This window comes from Misgurnus anguillicaudatus, chromosome 20 (assembly GCF_027580225.2).
Source record: "Misgurnus anguillicaudatus chromosome 20, ASM2758022v2, whole genome shotgun sequence".
Lineage (NCBI taxonomy): Eukaryota > Metazoa > Chordata > Actinopteri > Cypriniformes > Cobitidae > Misgurnus > Misgurnus anguillicaudatus.
Window position 1 is genome coordinate 35,123,093 of NC_073356.2, and position 19,654 is coordinate 35,142,746.

Below are 19,654 nucleotides of genomic sequence, written 5' to 3' on the forward strand. Positions count from 1 at the left end.
GTCCTGCTCTGCAATATCATCTATTTGAGAATGACATTTAGCATCGATCAATATCCAGCGGATGTGTTTAAACCAGACACCACCATTTGGCAAATCGTCTTTATGTCGAGGTTGTTTCTAACAAGCCCTGCTAACAGGTAATCATTATGTGATCGTATATAATGAACAGGATCTCATTGTAATTCTCAGAAAAAAGCATAATTCAGCGGATTTGATTTCAGGGATGAACAAGCAAAACAAGAGAAAGCACAGAGCATTTCACCTCACAGATGGCACAGATTTGATTTCTCTCTTCAATCAAAGATCAATCATACGAACAGCGGGGAAGTTGGCAGTCATGTAAACGAACAAATGGCCATTTCTGTAAGGCCAACAGCGATAGAGATGCGATTCAGACGAATCCTCTCTAGATGAACTCTCTCTAATGTTTTACTTCAAGCAATTTGTGTAGTGTTCACAAATCATCAGATTTTTAAAAAATATTTGAAAAGTAAAACCTCAATGTTAAAGTAATTTTTACCTTTTGCCTCTCTATCGCCATCTTTGTACAAAAAATAAAAATGTAGGTTATTTAACATGTGAAAAGTAATTTTAGTTACAGAAAGTTACAGACTGCACCTTAAACCGATAAATGGCAAACTTTGTTGACAATGTAGTGATTTTTTTTATAAATAATCACTTCAAACTCATCTTTAAGAATCAAAGTAGCATATGTAAAGGTATAGAGACAGAGCGCAGCGCGTCATAACCTGAAAATCACGCCCACCGGGGGGAAAACAATCCAACCGTCACCATTGACTTTGTATTGAGAGAGGCCGCCTCCTTGTCATTTCTGGCTTACAACAAAAAACAGAATAATGCCTAAAAGCTGCTGTGTGACAATATGTACAGCTAACAAGCCAAAGAACCCAGAAATAAGTTTTTATAAGCTGTCGAGCCCTAAAACTCAGTCTTTGAAGAGAAAAAAGTGGGTCGCCGACTACGTTTCTCCTAGTGGACGCAGTTTCGTTAATAGTAGTACTATGAAAAGTTACCCGTTTCAACTTTTGTGTCTTTAAACACTTGTTTTTTGAGGTCAACAGCTTATAAAAACTTATTTACAGATTAAACTTAAAAACAGAATAATACCTAAAAGCTGCTGTGTGACAATATGTACAGCTAACAAGCCAAAAAAACTGAAATAAGTTTTTATAAGCTGTCGAGCTCAAAAAACAAGTGTTTAAAGACACAAAAGTGGAAACAGGTAACTTTTCATAGTACTACTATAAATGCGTCCACTAGGGGGAAACGTAGTCGGCGATCCACTTTATTCTCCTTAAAGACTGGGTTTTACGGCTCGACAGCTTATAAAAACTTATTTCTGGGTTCTTTGGTTTATTAGCTGTACATATTGTCACACAGCAGCTTTAAGGCATTATTCTGTTTTTGTTATAAGCCAGAAATGACAAGGAGGCGGACTCTCGCAATACAAAGTCAATGGAGACGGTTGGATTGTTCCCCCCGGTGGGCGTGTTTTTCAAATTTGCATAACTGCGCTCTGTCTCTATTGACGGACAATGAATATGCAAATTACTCCCTACCCCCACTAAATCGCACCAGCAAGAACATAGATATCTGAATACCGTGACCTTCCTAAACTAATTTTTTGACAAAAATGTTTAGGCTGTTTTATTTTAAGTCAAAAGACATTGAGACTTTTACAAGCAATTTTACAAGCTTTTCTAAATGGCAGCTGCATCAAGACGACGACAAATCTACTCAACCTCTTAAGTTAGTTCCATTTATTGTTTTCTGAGAAACCTGAAAAAAAAATACTTAGGCAATTAGTTTAGGAAGGTGATGATATGCAAATTAGACCCCGCCTTTACTCCACAGCACCAGCTCGGACCACAGACATATTATGTACATAGATGCCACATTCAGCAGTTCCTGACACATAGATGCTAAGGTTGGTTTTATGATGCATATGCAAGTTGTGTGTTCATAGTGAACAATTCAACAAATATTTTGCTGTGAAAATTTAACACAAAATTATCCAATAAACTGAAGCCAAAAATATTTTTGCTGCCTTACGGCCGAAGTTAAGCCAATTTTTTACATCTACGCTAAGGTCTGCGTACAGTGCGCGTGACGCAATTTTCGTCATCAGAACAGTACGCGCGTACTTTACGCGCACCGACAGATTTTTGAAAACCTGCGTATTAAAGGCGGAGTCCACGATGTTTGAAAAACGGTTTGGAAAAGGAGACGGGCCGACTACCAAAACACACTTATAGCCAATCAAATCAAATCAAATGCCGGTTGCGTATGTGTGGGGCGGGTCTATCAACAGAAGGTCCAGATTCTATTGGGGTAGGGACGTGTTTGTTTAGGTGATTTCAAATATCAACATTGGCTTTCAAACATCATGGACTCCGCCTTTAATTGTATGCGTAGGTCACGTATGCGCCTACAGAAAAATGTAGTATGTAGCACAGGAGATGCATTGCATTTTGTACATGTACGAGCCAAATAAACCATACTTTGCAAGGTTCGGTAAGTTTGCGTAGACGTTAACAAAAAAACCAGTGGTGGACGAATTACACAAATCGTGTACTTGAGTAAAAAAGTAAAGATACCCAGGGTAAAATATTACTCAAGTAAAAGTAGAAGTACTTGCTTAAAATTTTTACTTGAGTAAAAGTACAAAAGTATCTGCCTCAAAATGTACTTAAGTACAAAAGTACTGTGATTTAATTTGGCCGTATCATTTTTGTCACAAAACTCAAATTATGTGAAATAACTCTCTTGGCTAACCAATCAATTAATAAAAGGACATTAATAAATCAGACACTGATGTCTATTAAAATTATCATAAGCCTAAAACCTTAAAAACAAAAAATTTCCTTTAGCATCAAATGAAATAACAGGATTTGAGAGCAGTAAGTCTCATTTCAAGATTTATTTGTTAAATAATTTATCAGTTTAAGTGTAATAAAAACTTGACTTAAGCACAGGTTCACAATAGTTTTCAAAACATTAAATACATAACGTTATCTAGAAATCAGTCTCCCTTTCTTTGACAAATAAAACAAGCCTTGGCTTACAGAATATAATTTCAGAAACGTTTCATGTGCTTTAGCATGTCATATGTATATTGTAAGCAGTGGTGTAGTCTAGATTTTATAGGGATGCTCATATCAGTTAATTTTCCCGACCGACAACCGTAGCTTCTAAACCGAACATTAACCGTTAACTGATAAGATTTTAATATGAAATTGTCATTGAGTAAAAATACAGTTGACGGTTGTCTGTGAACTAGTAAAAACAAAAGATTTAATTTGAACGTGCAAACAGCAGCGACAGATCAACAACAGAACCAGGATTCATACATTATCAGATATTCAAGCAATATATTCACCTTATTAAAAAGCACGCAATCAGTCCAGAGGATTAATATCCAAAAAGGGCAGATTGTCTCCGTTTCATCTACCACAGTGGTCATTTCTAAAGCAGGATGCTTTTCAGAAAGTTTTGTTTTTGCGTCGTCTTTCTCCGTTTGTGCAAAAAGAGAGATGTTTATGGAACAGAGCATGTGAGCGGTGCGGAGCGGGAGCGGAGTGGTAATATTTCCATCAGAGCGCATTTCCGAAGTTTCCGCTCCGCTCGCTCAATACGCAGCACCGCTCGCTCATCCCAGTATGCCCTTTGGTAATTTGATAGTTCGAGAATCTATAGCAATAAATTATGTAGTTCAAATAATGTTTTAATGAAGTCGCCAGCCTTATATAGAAATGAAAGAAATGAAACTAAGATGACAGAATAACTGTAGCGTCGTCTGCATCTAGATGCAGTTTTAAAGATGAAAATTACTTTAATCTAACTGATCAACACAAATACAAAGCGCCATAATATAACTGATTGCTTACCAGCATTTAAACCACTTAAAATAAAAACCTGTATAGTTCTCCGCTCCGTGGATGAGGAAGCTTCAGCCAAAAACGCCGGTGCCTTTAGTATTAACTGACTGAACACTTCACTCTTCCATGGACATTTAGATATTATTTTTTTTCATCAACAGCATGCGTGGAACATTATGAACATTGATGATAATCTGCCGACTCGACTGATTCAGCACGTCCTCTATTTTACAGAGTCCGCTTAATTAACGGCTTTTCGTTTGGTCCGCGTGAGCTAAACATTTTTGTTCTGTAATTTGCTCTCGCGTAGGCTATATTTCTACATATTTTCGACCAAGTAACACTCGGGATAAAATGTAAGTTGTTTTAGACAAGCATTTAAGCTTCTGAAATGTTGACAAATCAGTCTGACTTAAATGATCTATCCAGATGAATTAAGCCAAAATAATGATTTATTCGTTTTCATACTATATTAGATACACGTTAATTTAGCTACTAATATACTATTGAAAATGCCATAAATAAATACTCATGGCCTTCTGTATTGCATTCGTTTTGTACATTTACAGGTTCATAAATACTGTCTAATTTTAATTTCTTTAAGACACAGCTGTGTTCTGTATTTACTGATGCACTGTAAATTTGCACTTTGCACTTGAAATTGTTCTTCAATTTATTTTAGTTTTTTCAAATAATATATTTATATAAAAGTATAGTTTGTTAATTTTTTTTTTCTCATAAGGGGAACGAATTATTATAATTTTTCGTAATTACTTATTACATTTATTATTACTTAAAATTGTGAATTAGTAAAACGTGGATGTCGTGGAAACAATTTGTTAATTTGAATTATATCCGGAGCACCGTATCAGTTTAACTAGGTCTAATAGCCAACACACAACTGTACATAACTGCGATTTATCAGCTAATACTTTATTTAAATGCAATTATCCAAGAACGTCAGTACAGAAAACAATTAGGCTTACTAAATTTTTTTTATGTCGGAGCGGGATCTGAGCGGGAATTGGTTTATTTGCTAGCGTGAGCGGAAAGTTAACGGAACGCTTGCTTGGGCGGTGAGCGACTAGTGGAGCGCTTGAACAGTAGAGCGGAATATTTAGGGGAGCTTCGCTCACATGGTCTGGGACACGCGCGCGTCTCCGTTCAGCTTCCAAACACGCATACAAATGATCAGACCGTCAGAGCAGCAATCATTTGTGTCATTTACAGGACATTCACAAATTAAAGATAGAAAAGTGGGGCGAAATGTCTGTCGGCTCATGACGACACGCACCATGTATTAACAAATATTTTTTTTATTTTAACTGATAATGTTAATCGGTCATAAATTCTTACCTTCGGTTAACGGTTAAACGGTCAATGTGAGCATCCCTAAGTGAGTATACTCTGATTTTTCCCTCTCACCCTTATGCTAACTCGTCCCAGCGCAACGCACCACCACACTCACAGATGCATACAGTATGGATCTTCATGTAACAAAGCATTCTGAAAGTGTACTCATAAACACATAAACTGAATGTGTTATCAACATGTCAGTTTATTTTAAGAAAAAAAGAGTTTAACAGCCAATGGGTTTACAGCTGGGGAAACTGGACTGATTTTTAGACTGGTTTAGTGTTAATCAACATCTAACTCGGGGCCAAAACTTACTCAACTGTTAATTAAAATTAAATAAACTGTTTACAATCTTCAATCCGTGGCTAACACATGCATAACTATTGATAACCTTACCATGTGTAATTTAATGGTGTAAATGTTTTTTATTAATACACATTTAAGATGACAATGAATTAACTCTAATACAGCAAATTCTAATAATTAAATTTGCATAGTCATTGATATAAAAAGCTTATTTTTTGCATATAACACAAGCATTGTCTAAAAATGAAAATAGGCTTTTACTTAATTATTATTACAAGACCATCATGTAGCCTAGACACCAAAACCAAGTGAAGAAAATTATCTCTTTAATTTGCAAGTCTGAACTGAACATCAACGCAGACATGAATTTCCTCACAGAAGTTTAAGATCATATATCATAGAAGTTTAAGATATATAAGATCATATCTTGAACGTAGATATATAAATGAACACAGAGAAGGGAAGCACAAGCAAACATGCTGAAAGAGGCTTAAAACCATCAGGACATAATCGGGCTTATTTTATTGCACTTGAAACCTTACCTCGAGATAAAGTATTAAACTGGACTGATGATTTAAATGTTGTTTACTCACATGTGCGTTGTTAACTCTCCGGATAACTCTCGTTCACTTCTCCAGGGACTGTTTGTTTACAGTGTCACGTGAGCAGCTACACTGCAGGTTCGACTTTATTTGGCGCTAAGCAGACCTCTTGGTGATGTCAAAGTACCGCGAGAGCGATTTAAAGCAGATTTCTCCATGTGATAAATGCAATCGCTCTCGCGGTACTTTGTTGTCACTCGCCTGTGGGTTCTTGTGGCGCCACAGCAGTCTGCTCCCCAGTCACTCTAGCGCCGCTATAGTAGTAATTTGATTTCATACGCCGATCGGATCGCGCAGTTCGGCAGGAAGTCATCAAATATATAGCTTATGTATATCCATTAAACCCGCTAAAGTAGCAAGTGTAGCATGCTAATGGTTAGTGCTTCACATCTAAATTATGACTAAAAGTTTGAAATGTCACAAAACCATGCTGTTACGCATCCTGACGCTATTTTTAGTGGGTATACGGAAATCCTTGACAATTTCTAGTTTATACGGCGTAGTCCTGCGTATCACGTAGACTACACCACTGATTGTAATACATAATTAAATGTATTTATATATTTTGGAAGCAAAACTTTTGAAAATATTAATAACAATCTCAGTTAATAAGGAGCACTCCAATCCACCTGCCTGTTTAAGCATCATACACTGCATGGCTAGTCAAAATGTCATTTATATTTTACAACAGTGTTGATAGTGATTAATTGTCATTTCAAAATAACAGAGCACTGAGCTTCAAATACAATGAACTTAAGTGAAACAGCTAACTATACGGCTAAAAATAGCTTCAGCCTGCATAGCTTAAAGTTCATTCATGATAACGTCGTATATATTTTAGCAACACAATTAACAGTTTTCTGCAAGCTACTGTTAAGATTGCTCATTTAAAAATATAACCAGAATAAAAATGGCTTACCTCTACGCGTTTCCTTAGATTTGAAAGAGTATTCTTTTAAAACGAAATAGCACAGTTTCAAGGCAGTCATAAGACACGAAGGACTCGTTCTTTTATTCAAGGACTTAAAAAAACTTGCATAAATAAAGCCATTGTTGTTGTGACGGGTCAGTTATCTCCTGAGGATTCTCCTCCGTTGTTTTTGAATGCAGTTTTATTCTCTGCTGCACTCGTGCGACTCGCGTAGCTTACGTGAAACAGCGCGGCAACAAGTTCAAAACGAAGCGCATGCTGTACCCTGATTGGTGGTTTGACGCATCACGTGTGCATCTTAGGTTTTTTTGTGCAGCTTTAGTTTTCCAGTTACGTTTTTTATCCACTGATAAATAAAAAGGAACGACCGATTTTTTTAAAATGTAGTGGAGTAAAAAGTAAGATATTTGACTTTAAAATGTAGTAAAGTAAAAGTAAAAGTCTCCCAAAATAAAAGTACTTGAGTAAAGTACAGATACGCGAAAAAACTACTTAAGTACAGTAACGAATTACATTTACTTCGTTACTGTCCACCACTGAAAAAAACATACTATTCTCCGGACTTTACAGTCAAATTGACTTGTTATTTCAACTCAATATTTTAAATGTATATATTTTACAATTGTATCTATAACTTACTATTTTAAATGTAAACTTTTGTGTTTATAAATTACGGCAATTCATCACTTAACAAAACTTTTAAATATTAAAGAGCACCTATTGTCCGATATGCAAAAGGTACAAACCCCAAAGTATGTGATGATGCAAAGTTATCGTTTCCAACGTAAATCTCTTTTCGTAGACTACAACAAACACACATATTGTAAGCAACAGTCTACTTCCTGGGATTGGTAATGTAGACAAGACCGACATTATCATAATTCCTCACAGCCTTTAAGTTAACTCCTGTTAGCGTTGCATTGTGAGCGAATCTTTCAAACATGGTAAAAAGCATCACATTTCCAGCTGACGTCTGAGATATTCAGGCCAGTCACAACGTACAGATCAGCTGGCCAATCAGGGACACAGAGCTTTTCAAATCCGCGCGTTTCAGGAAGAGAGTGAAATCTGGAGCTACAAAAACGTACGGTATGTGGAAAATAATGTGTTCTTTAACCAAAAACCACTCGAACACATTGTATTATGCCAAATACACAAAACAACCTAGCTCGCCTGAAAAGTCCGCTCCCCTTCTCACTCTCATAATGGGAGAGGGAGGGTGTTACTGCGCCGAGTCGAAGTACTCCCAAAAGTGCTATTACGCCATAAAATATAGTTCCTCTTTTAAATCCGCTTAGAAAAGTGCTACGTTTTATTTTGTACCACCAAACTTGCTCGTATAACTACTCGTCTTAAATAGGAAAAACGTTGATGTGTTTGGTCACTTCTAACTTTATCTCTAAATGGTAGCATTGAATGAATGGGGCTAAGCTAAATGCTATCGAAGCGTCGCAGCGCGCTCCAGCGCTTACGTGCACGCACACAGATGAGAGAGGGATGTATCAACAGTTCTTAGTTAAGGTAATAACATATTTTAATATTGAAAATGAGTAGACTATTCCTTTAAGTTGAAATTACTGCAGCTTTAACACATACACATCATTATAACATTACACACTGAAGAATAAACAATATACCAGATATCTTGGACCCAGATCACATAGCTCTTCAGAGAAAATGAGAGTGATTCGTTTGGCTCCCAGAAGGAAAATAGAAATGGGTCTTATCAGATGCCACTGTTACTCTGACACAATGTTTTAAAAAGGGTTTGACCAATCCCAGAGCCCAGCCAAGGGAACCTTGGATTTGTTCTGTCTGGTAGAAAATGATAAGCCTGGCGGAGCGCAATACCCCTGAGCTTTAGACTCACTCAGGTGTGTTTGTGTGTGTTTGTGCGAGGCAGGAAGGATTACAGCACAACTCTGTGGGGACTGGACGCTGTGAAGCGGACCGTGGTTGAACAACAATAAAAAAAACATCAATCGCTTTTCAAAGACACTGAAGCTTTCAAAAAATCCAGGAAACGTACACCGACACCAAGCAAGCGTATAGACAATGCATACATGCTTGCACTTACTAACTAACTAAAAGAAATGATGATACGAATAAAACCACTGCTGTTTTAAAAGTGTTGCTTTGCCAGTACGAATTACCAGTGAATTGTGTCTGTGTCTTACCCTGGTCGGACAGAAAGTCCAGCATGGTCTGTAGTAAGAAGGACAGATGTCTGACAGACAGCCCTGGGTTTCCCATACGTCGAGATGCATAAACCAGCTCGTGAAGTAACCTTAACTGTACAGCCGCCCATCCACGATGAGTTCCTACAACAGAGATACAAAAACATTTCAATACAACACAGTTTGTGACTTACATTGGCCTTTCTGTTTTCCAATTCAGATCAGATTGTGTTTCGATGATAGACAGTTAAAGCTCCCATACAACAACGCTGTTTCTGCTTATATCATGTTAATCTTGAGTACCTATAGAGTAGTATTACATAATTCATATACTGTATTTATCAGATTTATAAAAGATCAGCAGATCACCTGTACACCAGTTCTTTCCGAATAAGCGCGAGCTCCTGGAGGTGTACCTCGGGAGGAGTAAGTCACGAGCAGGCAACACACACAAAACATTATCTCAAAATCTCTGGGTAACTTATGATTTACTGTCGATTACATTATATGCACTTATGCGCCAATTGCCAACAAAACAACGACATTTGATGCAGTTTTACTTATCGCCTGCGACTCATGACCCGGTTGGGACCGCCCCATTTCAACGAAATCCAGCAAACTATATCCATTGTTTCCATAATTTTGGGTTCATTGGAAAGCTATAAAAGCTTAAATTTCCTTCAAAAACAACAAAACACCTCTTAAGTGACGATGATATAGGGCTCTATCGTACACCCGGCACAATGCGGCGCAATGCAGCGCAATGCGCAACGCAAGTGTCTTTAGCTAGTTTCCACCCTGCGCAATTATAATTTTCACGTTTAGCGCCACGTTGTTTAAGTAGCAAATGCATTTGCGCCCCATTTTGCGCCCATGGGCGTTCTGGTCTGAAAACGAGGTGTGTTCAGGCGCATTGTTGGCGCGTTGCTATTTTGAGGCAACTAAAATAGACTTCGCCATTGAACAACAAAAACCTGGTCTAAAGTGAATGGCGCAATATGTTTTTTTTTGTTATTTAAAGAGCGTGTTAGTAATTATGCGCCTATAAACGGGACGGCAACGCGGGTTTGCTTATCACACACATGAATGCACAGCAGCACAAAAACGTTTTTAAATATGAAAGATTAAAAGATTGAATGTAAAAGATTATTATTGAGTCTCTTGGACATAAATGAGGACTAATTATGAGACGTTAGAGGGCACAAAGAGCTGCTTCACCTGCAGCCTGGTAAGTAAATAAATGCTTTGCTTTAAACAAATGCATCAATTTTTAAATGTTTTTAAATGCTACCACACGGATTTATTGTATATGACTCTGTACCTGTGGATATGGTGAGACGAGAAACATTTTTAAGTAATGCTTAAAAAAAAACTTGTGACGCTGTCCAAGTGCTGAAACGTGGGGAGAGTCGTTTGTAAATTGTACAAACCTTTTCTTACATACTTGTAAATTATTTTTTGATGCTTTTTTACTTCCATGACTAAAAGAAAATGGGTTTTAAATGTTTTAATGAAAAATTTACAATTTCAATACAAGTGAAAAACAACACAATTATTTAACATTAATCTTAAACTGGGGATCTTCTTCCTCCGCTTAGTTTTTCAGTTTACAAAGTCCGTCATCTAAATAGGGATTAGACATAGCTCTCATCCCCTTTAAAAGCCTGTTGCGCTGGTGCTGAGACTCTCATTGGTTTATTGCACGATACGCCCAAAATACTCCCATTAATCGTTAAAAAATAGGACCAACCCTTTTTGGCGCACAAACCATTTTTCCTGTCGTTAAATTAGCAAAAGTGGAATCGGACACGCCCATTTAGACGTTGCGCTGTGCGCTTTAGACAATGTGCTTAGATCGTTAAAATAGGGCCCTTTATGTCAACTCTTTGGTGGTGTTTGCGTGCGCTATTCCGGTTAAAGTGCCCATATAAGGACTTCCACTGTACTTTCTGCACTTAAATTGCCCATAAAAAAATAAAGTAAGATTGATACGTATGAATCTTTCATGTTCGAAAAAAAACTTTCCGAAACTTGTACGAACCCTGGCCAAGCGCATTCGGCACAGTAATACTCCCTCATACATCTAACTGCTTTTTTTACACTTTGCCTATGTTTAGCATGAGGAATCCAACTCTTATGCTGCGTTCACACCAGCCGCGGTAGAGGCGCCAAGCACGAGTGATTTCAATGTTAAGTCAACGCAAAGACGCGTTTATGCGCATCTGGAGGTCTCGCAGCGCGAATGAGGCGTTTAGTGCGAAGCGGTAGACGCGAATCTGCTTAAACCAAATGGGCGAGTTGAGAAATTGGAACTTTGGCGGAAAATCGCGCCATGTTAACCAATCAGGAGCTTGCTCTAGTAGTTACGTGATTACAGGAAGTGAGCGGAGACGCAGAAGCCCCTCCATGATGCAAATTTCCACGTGAATGTCTCGAATGACTAGAAATTCAAGAGCAAATGAAGCGAGTAAACTTAAAATATTCACGCGTCCAACTATGTGCAAATAACGCGTTTTTGCCGCCTCTACCACGTTTAGTGTACATCCTATTTGTCTCAATATTTTGATTAATCGTTTTTTTTCTGTGGTTGATTCAAAATCGATTCTCACAGGCCACGGATCGATTTTTTTCCCATTTTATTTCCGCAAACATTGAACGTAAGATTAACGTTAATCTAATTACTAGTCTTCTCCACCTTTTTTTGCCTTGTGCGATGTTACCAAGGAGGGAGAGGCAAACCTGTCATTCATTCATTCAATCTATATTCTAATATATTATAATATAATATAATATTCTATATAATCTATATTCATTGAGTTGAATCGAGAATCGGGTATAAAAATCAAGTCGAGAATCGAATTGAAAATCGGATCGAGAATCAAAATCGAATCAATTTGACAGCTTGTGAATCGAAATCAAATCGATCTGGAACATCTGAATCGATACCCAGCCCTAGTAAATCCAGCATTAAACAGAGATCATAGATGAAACATGAATCTAATTTATTTTAAAACAATAAAAAAATATACATTTTATCTAAAAAATAAGCATGATGATTTTTTAACGAGCTGTTGCATATGCATAAATGCATTGCCTTCCCCTTAGATATTCCTAAATTGTCAGAAAGGTGTCGATTTTAAATGACATCATTAGATAGATATACAAAATTTATCCACAAACTACTTACACAGCTTTCAAGAGAAACCAAGAAACCATTGGTAAGAGACTGTTTGACAGAAACAGAGAAAGACAGAGATAGACAGCGAGACAGACAGACAGAGAGAAAGACAGAGATGAGAATGAACAACATGACGCTGATAGCTGCTGATCTTGAAGGATGTGGGAGTCGCTCGTGTGGATTTATCACTCTACCGTTTCACTTTTACTCTATTTCACACTCAATTCATGTAAATCCACGCTAAGCCTCACGGAGAAAAGTATGTCTGCAAAGAAAAACCAGAAACAGCAGCGATACACAAAAATACTGTGGCAGTCAGACAGACTGTTGTTCAGAGATCTCACTAATTCAATCTGACACATAACTATTCCTGCGCCGTTTGTACTACCAACATAAATGAAATGATTACAAATGACCTTAAACATATGTTCTGCTTGGGAGAGCTGTGCTATTAAATCTAAATAGGGTAAAACATACAGTACAGACTACCTTCTTAAGAAATGCACTGAGCCATATTTAGATAACAAATATTACATCGACTTGGGACGAGGGCTTTATACCGTTGACCAATAAGCATCCGCCTAGCATTTAGCAAAAACATTCAGCAGAAAATTAGTTTGCTCTTCCAGGTACAGCACAACGCATCCAGGTGGCCTAAAAGACAAAAAGGTGGCATCTCCGGACATCAGATTATATTCTTCGCTTATTTTGTTTGCATTTGTATTCAAATAAAACCTCAAAGGAGTGTCGCTATCGATTCCAGCGTAACCAGAAACAACCGCAGGCATTCAATCAATTTAAAGCAAGCTGTCATTTAGCAGACAAAAGTGACATTACAGTAATTACAGGGTAAATCCCCCAGAGTTAATTGAGATTGCGTGTCTTCTTCAAGGGCATCATATTGATGCATCATCCCGCATGGTATAAACCTACAACCTTTATTGATAATAAGAGGGCAGCAAGAAAAAAGAATTGTTCAATGTGCATGTCACAATATATATGCCACTGTAAAAAAAATCATATCAACATAATTAAGTTAAAGTAAAACAAAAACGTAAGTTACATAATTTCAACTTGTTTATAAGTTATGTCAACTATAATACTAGTTGAAATACCAAGTTCAATTCACTTTAGGGCTGGAATGACACGTCGAACTAGTCGATTGCATCGATTATGTAATTACGTCAATTTTCCGGAAATGCACTGATGCGTCGCAGTGTTTATAATTTGAAACAATGGTGGGTTCAGCTCGGGTGATACTGATAGGCATTATAACCCAACAGCCAAAACACGATCAAAAGTGTGAGAATATTTTATGCAGAGACCAAATAAAATGGTGCTCTGCACACTGTGTAAAACTAAAATGGCATACCACAGCAGCACAACATTTTCAACACCCTTTAAATTGCGCAGACTGACATTGCGCATTAAAAATATACGTCAAATTCGCGTCAATTTCGAAACGTCAATTTCGCAAAAAGTCCCATATATCGGAAAAAAAAAATGTACGCTCATGTGAGATGGTTTTTCAGGCAATTCGGAAAAGGTATATTTCACCAAACTGCAAAGTAAAATGTACTATTACCTCAAAGAAACACCTCATACATTGTCGCTCCTAAGTATAAGTGGCTTTTCTTGGCATTAATGCTTGGATAATAAGTTTCTTCCGGTTAAAATAATGCCTAATGCCGTGGATGTGATATTAGTAAACCTACCAAAATCAGTCGAAGTGATGTGGAATGACTTATCACGAGTCGAAAAACTAAGTTTTAGTCACATATAATTGGTTTATGGAAACACCGTCATTTCGCAAGAGTCTTTTGTCAACATTTCTGTAATGGAAACACAGCTACTGTCAAGACCGGGAGAATGATGATTTATTTAACTTGAAATAATGCAAAACGTATGTTGTTAAATATAAAATATTACAAACAAAGATTTTACAAACTAAAAGCAGTATCGCATCACATATTAAATAATGCATTTAACATTATTATGTTTATTATGACTCAACTTGTATACTTAAATGTTCTGATTTCTTTGTATGATTTCAATATTTGGCTTGATGGCTACATCTGGTGGAAAATTGTGTCAATAGCCCACTTAGAAATCCCCTTACTAATAAAAATGCTGATGTGTCAAATACTTATTTTCCCCGCTGTAAGGCGTTTGAACAGCTTTAATCGTTATAATTTTTTAACATTATAGGAAAAAAACACTGCGAGAACTGCTACATTTCCTCTCGTGTGTATGACAATGGTAAAGAGAGTAAATTGAGTTTAAATCACATTAACATGTATTCGTTTAGCAACGATGATAGCAAAACTAGTCCTGTAACCCCTTCACCTGCCCATCTCACTAAACAAAAATCTATTAACAAACAGCTGGTGGAAACAATAGCTGTAATTTATAAAAAATGATACAGATTGTGATCGGGTCATTGTATGCCTCTAGGATCTGGCTTACGGTTCTCAAGCGCCCTCTGTGTTAACTGGAACCTCAGAATCCATGCACACGCTGGTCGAGCTAAACCCAATCAATCACAGTCTGATGAAAAATTCTCTCTCTCTTTTTGTGTAATTGAGAGTTGAGCTAGAAGACTCTCAGGCCAATTAAAAACCTATTTTCTCTTTCTTTCTTTGCAATCTCTGGAGTCTCTATTGACTTCAGTTCTCTTCTCTCAGGGTCATCTCAGCGTCACCTGGATATCTCAGCCTGGCATTTAAACATGGTATATTACATAAGCTGCACGATCTGAGGCATCATTTGCAAATGTTGGGGAACGAATCTGAAACTTTGCAATTGCACTTAAAATGCAGCTGAAAACATCAGCATGGCAGCGTTTCTTCAGCTGAGCACTTTGGTTGATATGACACTGCTGTTTTCTTTATCGGTCATTGCGCATGTTGATTGTACGATGCACCGGCTGGCTGGCATGTTTTTTTACCGGCACGCCTCCATTGTGGACAGCTTCATAAAAAAGTGGCATTGATGAGCCCAGCGTTTTAACCAAGTTTAACATTTTCAAGTCATCGAAGAGAAAAAAAAAAGTTCACTGCTTATCACCTTGCAAGCTGCCAGAGTTTTTTGTTATGAGGTGCTCCCATTGCAAACAATTGGAAAAATAGATTGGTCTCTGGAAAAAAACGCTTTGGTGGACACACGGCCTACAATATCAGCATATCACGGTCCGATTGAATTCTGAAAGATCACTTACAAACACATCACACTACATAGGTAAAATGCACTTTTTATGGGTCAATGACTAAACAAGCTCCTAAAAATGTATTTTAAACAATCTTTTAAAAATAGATGTAATGCTGTATAAATAGCATTTAAAAACTTTTGTTTATTAACAAACTTTTAGCAACATTTCAGTACATTTTAAGGATTTATTCTCCCAATATGTTTCATATCCCATTTCAAAAAAATGTCTGGTGGTACCATATAACCATCCCTATTTAAACTGGCATTTCAAATTGTAATCCTGAAAATAATTTGAAAGTGTAAAACAACTTTACCATAAAACTAACATTTGAGAAAAAGTATAATAACAATGATCGACAATCTTAGCTTGCATTTATTCAAACAAAAATGTGTCATGAATTTTGATTATTCTAACATCCCAACAACTACTGATATTTGTCAAATTTGTTTAAAGGAAACCTTTCGAACATAAAATAAAGCAAAAGTATGATTTTTAATAATTTAAACACCATTTTTAACAGTTGCCCCGCCAGCCATTTTACAAGTTTGAGATACCAAAACACTTAAACACAGTATTTATTATTAAAAAAGGCTGAAAATGTTTAAACTACACTGTAAAAAATTAGCTGTAAATATGCAGCTGGTTGCCAGTAACTTACTGTAGAAGATAAAGACTGAAAATGTTTCATGTTCATTTAACTTTGAACAAACTGTTGCCAGTAAATAACATACATGTAAAAGCTAGTTGCCAGTAATACCCAGTAATTTCTACAGAAATTTTTTAGTGTGTAAATATGTTTTATAAAAAAATGGCACGTCATAAATCCGGTTATTTTTATAGCACATAATGCACAAGGACACAAAAATATGCATGTCCTATTATTGACCACCCTCATAATGCGATTATAATAGGATTTTGCGAATACACTTTACCTCATGTAAACACAATAATCAATAAAAATAAAGAGATTAAGCCCATAACCGCAGTAGGTTTAATCGTATTAAAAGTTTGTAATCGCAGTGCCATGTAAACACTTTAATCACATCTATATCGCACTAACTGAAGTGCGCGCGTGTTTTAGTCACGCATTTTAAATGCAAATTCATTTTAAAATTGACATTAGGACGTTTTCCCTGAACGCTGTCAACAAGACTCGCTGTGTCAGCAGTCTCCCTTCATCCAGAAACTGCTCAAATAACACAACAATAAGTTATTGTTCCTAAATTTATAGTTCTTACATGTTTTATGGTTAAGTTGTTTTACTCTTTCAAACTATTTTTAGGATTATAATTTTAAATGTCACTATCAACAGGGATGGCTATACGGTACCACTAGACATTTTTTTGAATGTGAATATCAAAAATATGTTGTCTTTTTAAAAAGTTGCTTGCCATATTTTTTGTTATTTTCACAAAATTCCTTCCTGGAAAATGTTCTTCTATAAATATATAAACATACAAATATATCAAAATGAAAGGCCAGACCCTCTGCTTTCAAACAAACAAACAAAACAGGGGAAAATCCTATCTTTATTTGTTCTCTTTTTATAACCTCTTAAATATGGGTAGGTTTCTTAAAAAAAAAAAAAAAATTTGAGCAAAAAGCTGAAATAAGTGCATTTTTGTAAAGGAATTATTTTAGAGATCGGATTTAGAACAATTATCCAAACATACACCGAGTTTAAAATTGATTAAATTCATTTTTGCATCAATTTTTTTTATAAATTATGTAAGAGCGCCATATAGTGGATTTCTCTTAATTGATAAGATAACTTGACAAAGGCGGGGAAAGAGTTAAAGACCGTTAATAATTTTCTGTCTCCAGCACAAGCATGCAGATGTAATAATTGCTGAATTATGACATTTCAGCATGTTCATCAAGTACTCATTTCTGTCTATAATTTTTACAATTTCATTACTTTTATAAATCATTTCCCATTTTCCGATATTCTTTGTCCTAAAATGTTTCCTGTTAAGCCCGCATTGCAACAATATGTGCATTTCGAACAGCGCTACTGTAATAAAACTCAAGCTGAACATTTCTCCTTATCATTCCACACATGCGCATGTGTGTCAGGCAGAATATTGAGAGGTTTTCAAATGAGAAAATATGGTTAAAGACCCTAAAGATTCTGACATCATAGCTCAGGGTCAGCGCAGTTTTCCAACAAAAAGAGTAGACAGAATATCTATCACCCTTTGAGATGTGCTCTTCAAAACACAAGGCTTTTCTGAGAGCACACAAAGAGGACAAGGTTATTTCTACACTGCCTGGTTAGATTACAAATAAACCAGAGCCCATTTAAGAGCGAGTTATTTGAAGAAATACGATCGATTTATATTCAGCTCTCGTTTTACGACAGATGCCTTTAAAACAAACGACGATAAAACGGGTCGAGGGGACCGGCATGAAATAAAACCCATTAATGGCATGCATTGATAAAACCAACAGCAGTAATAAGAGGATGAGGACCCACTTTATATATACTGTCAACAGGGCATTTTACTGTGCAACTGGAAATCAAGAATGTGTTTTGAAACAGACACTAAAACCTTCATCCCATGCATTTTTTGCAATCCAAAAATCTAGATAGCTGGGTGGTTTATATACCACCTCCTCAAGATTTACTTTAAAACATCTCTGGTAGATCTCAAAAACAAAGCTCTACAAATGTTGCGTTACCTTTACTGAAGTCTTTGGGGTCCAGAGAGAGGCTGTATCCCGGCAGGGTCTCCAACAAGAGTTTGTAGCAGGCCTTCCAGCCGGGCTCTGGGATGGTGGGAGCGACACACTGCATGGCAGCCACCCGTTTGAAGAAGGCAGATTTCCTGTGAAAGCCGATGAGCTCGTAGAGCTCCGACAGGACGCTGTAGCGCTGGATCTTCTCTTCTTCTGACAGCTGAACACAAACAAACACACCATTCCTAAAGTCTCAATGCACATTCTCTGAAACACTTACTTGTGATGTCGATAGCAATAGTCAAAAATACATTTTATGGGTTAAAATTATCCATTATTTATGCCAAAAATCATTAGGATATTAAGTAAAGATCATGTTGCATGAAGATATGTTGTAAACTTCCTAGTGTAAATATATCAACAACTTATTTATCATTAGTAATATCTATTGCTAATGATTTCACTTGGACAACTTTAAAGTAAATATTTAGATTTGTTTGCACCCTCAGTTTTTATTTTTTTAAATAGTTGTAACTCAGCCAAATATTGTCCTATCCTAACAAACCATACATCAATGGAAAGCATATTTATTAGCTTTAAGATGATATATAAATCAATTGACCCTTATGGCTAGTTTTGTGGTCTAGGGTCACATATAGCTTGTAATGTAGGTCACCTTGGATAATTGCATCTGCCCAAAGATTAAGGGGGGTAAGCCCCACCTCACCCCCATTCATTATAGGGTCGCTGTGATTTCACAAATTAAGATGTGATCCTGGATCAAAATTTTTTGTTGGTCCTGGATCAAAGTTTTAATCGAAAACCCCAAATTATCCTCTAAATTCAAACCCTAATAATTTTACCCCTGAACTTAGTGTAAAATAAAAGTTTAAAAAAAATGTAAAAGCCCCTAACCCTTAAGATAACTAAAGAATTTTAAGTCAAAAAGGTGAAAATAATCCACACGCAGATACATTGACCCGTCCGTCAATTCCTCCAGAAAACAGTGTGAGGTGCACTTCGCATTTATTTCAGACAGAAATCTTTTGAATTAGTTTAAAGGGGACATATCATGAAAATCTGACTTTTTGTGTAAATCCTATAATTTGGTACCAAGTGCTTCTATCAACCCAGAAAATGTGTACAACTCACTAACTTAGTTTTGGTAAACCATTTTCTGCAAACATGTGAAATAATAGGTCATTGAAATTTGGCTCCCCTTGTGATGTCAGCCGGGGATAATATCGCCCCTTAATCTGCACTATTCAATCATGGCACTGCCATTTAGTGCAGAGATCAGCTCGTTTGCATGTTAAAG

At 36.6% G+C, this 19,654-nt stretch overlaps 1 protein-coding gene across 4 annotated transcripts in view; it reads right to left on the minus strand.

Annotated features, from left to right (window-relative positions):
* Positions 1-19,654, minus strand: part of trappc9 (trafficking protein particle complex subunit 9) — a 310,708-nt gene that overhangs the window by 276,077 nt on the left and 14,977 nt on the right. For all 4 annotated transcript variants that reach the window (XM_055219336.2, XM_055219335.2, XM_055219333.2 and 1 more), the window contains 2 exons: positions 18,340-18,556; positions 9,272-9,415 (listed from right to left, as the gene is read on the minus strand). In XM_055219336.2, coding sequence (XP_055075311.2) covers positions 9,272-9,415; positions 18,340-18,556 — 361 coding nt within the window. The remainder of the gene's footprint in view (positions 1-9,271; positions 9,416-18,339; positions 18,557-19,654) is intronic.